The sequence below is a fragment of the Poecilia reticulata genome, linkage group LG17, assembly GCF_000633615.1.
Source record: "Poecilia reticulata strain Guanapo linkage group LG17, Guppy_female_1.0+MT, whole genome shotgun sequence".
Lineage (NCBI taxonomy): Eukaryota > Metazoa > Chordata > Actinopteri > Cyprinodontiformes > Poeciliidae > Poecilia > Poecilia reticulata.
This window is the reverse complement of record NC_024347.1, coordinates 21605029-21607196: the sequence shown is the minus strand read 5'-3', so window position 1 is coordinate 21607196 and position 2168 is coordinate 21605029. Positions and strand designations below refer to the sequence as shown.

Genomic DNA, 2168 nt, shown 5'->3' with positions numbered 1-2168 from the left:
TTTATTCACAAAACTATTTTTTCTCAACAGGCAGCTTGAGAACCAAAAGTGAATCTCATCTGTTTTAAATGGTTCACATCTCTTTGTTCTGGGAAAAAAAAATGTATAGAAAAATACATTAAATATCAATGGAGTGTGGCAGTTCTATGCATTTATGCAGTAGAAGGTGATAATGCCCTGTAATGTGAGTAGACACCCACTGTTTTACACTATAGAAGAAGACCAGAAAAGCAATTTACACTTGTTAATTGAGCGTAACAAAATGCCCTCACTGCACAGACTACATGAGATATGGATTGTCTTTTAAAGCAGTAGAAAAATAGTTTTCATTTATTTTGCATTAAAACACCAACTTAGATGTTACTGAAACRTATGTTAGTCTTTAAAAGACTGCTTTAAAAAATTAAGTGCTAAACTAAGCTAAGATTCAAACTAAATTTTGAGCCTTTTTCATGTAATCAATCAATTTATAAACTTCTTTCCTTTAAAAATGTATTTTAATATTTCTGTCCCACTTGTCCTGGTTTTAGTTTGTCTTCAAACTGTTTATTAGCATTGGCATGCTGTGATATTCCCTGTTATAAAATCAGGTTCAAACTGCACCACATTTTCAATTAACAGAATTAGAACGTTGAAAAATTTCCACAATTTAGGTCACACTACATGTATGCTGATGCACCGTAACAACATTTACGCTGAACAAAAAGATTRTTTCTACAGGCACCACTGTAATAACTTAGGGTTGTAATAATGTGTCTTGCATATTTTAGCACATTTTTGCAAAACTGTGATAATACTGATAATTTCACAGTGTGGATGTGAACCTAATGCAGGTGACCCTGGTGAAAAGAAGGGACGCTTTCAAGGAGTAGAATGCTGGGAAACACTGATTTAAACAACAGGTTTTGATATATTTATATATTTAATTTACTCCCAGCTGAATGGACCATAAGGGATGTCTGGGTTTTTATAACYTTCTATTTAACAGCAAAATAATGTAGTGTTACTTTTCTGCAATAAAAATACGAACAGATAAACATTTGTGAAGTTATGTAGTTTTTAGTGCTTTTTTTAGTGCAAACGCCATGTAAATCATTCTAACTGCTTTATATTCCTGTTAAGAAAATCTGACTGCACATGGTTCTATTTAAGAGTAAACGTGTATTTACTGAAGAAGATACGATTATTGTAATAACTTGTGCAGATTATGCTTTCTTTATCGCAGTGCTTTAAGMTTGGTTTTCTTTCATGCAGATTATATTTCTTCCTTCACTGAAGAAAACATTCAGGCGCAACATCTGGTGGACGAAGGTCAGTAAGTAACTCACTGGGTATCCCAGACACGAGCTTGAGGGGTCTTAGGACTCGCACAGCCCTCAGGGTCCGAAGATCAACAGGGATGTTCATGTGGGCTCCAGCAGTGGCCAAGATCCTAGAGGAGGCAAATGTATTAATATGGCTTGTACTGAAATAAAGTTTAATGTTGGGTATGCTAGTTGCAGTAGATTATTGTATTTACGCAAACCAATGACTCATTTTTGACACAATATGCCACAGAGACATGTAAARCACACCCACAGGCATCTAAATCTGTTTCTAAAACTTTCTTAAGGTCAACRATTTCTGTGTGTGGTGGCTGAAAAAACCTRCTTTTATACATTTACAAAATGAAACAAAGGGGTTTAGAAACTAACCATTTACTTAAAAAAGGGAAAAATCAAATTGTGAATTTGTTACAGAAAAAAAAAAAAAAAACCTGAGACAACTGCACAGCCGGCGAGTGGTACAGTATTTTCATTAAATGTACCAGACTCGAATGGCGAGAGACAAAGAATGCACAACCACATACACCTGGCAGGCATTTCTACTCACATCTACCCACGCACACATCGATGTGCCTCCACCTACACACAAACACCGAAAAACAGCATCAGGAGCAACTGACTCGCTGTAGCTTACACAAGAAACCACATGTGGATGTTTCCCATAAGAAGGCCTAACTAAAATACCTCAAATCCATAAATTGTACTAGAAGTAACCCAAGAGGAAGACAGGTTTAAGCCTTAATTCTTTAATTAAGAGAAGTTCAGGTCTTATTGTTATTTAGCTGTACAAACATTTAAAATTTACTTCAGAAATTAGATTTATTTATTAGATGTTACCATTTT

The 2168-nt window shown here is 34.9% G+C and overlaps 1 protein-coding gene across 6 annotated transcripts in view; it reads right to left on the bottom strand.

Annotated features, from left to right (window-relative positions):
* cacna1eb (calcium channel, voltage-dependent, R type, alpha 1E subunit b) overlaps positions 1 to 2168 on the bottom strand; it is a 64020-nt gene that overhangs the window by 32499 nt on the left and 29353 nt on the right. For all 6 annotated transcript variants that reach the window (XM_008434230.2, XM_017310020.1, XM_008434231.2 and 3 more), the window contains one exon: positions 1329 to 1432. In XM_008434230.2, coding sequence (XP_008432452.1) covers positions 1329 to 1432 — 104 coding nt within the window. The remainder of the gene's footprint in view (positions 1 to 1328; positions 1433 to 2168) is intronic.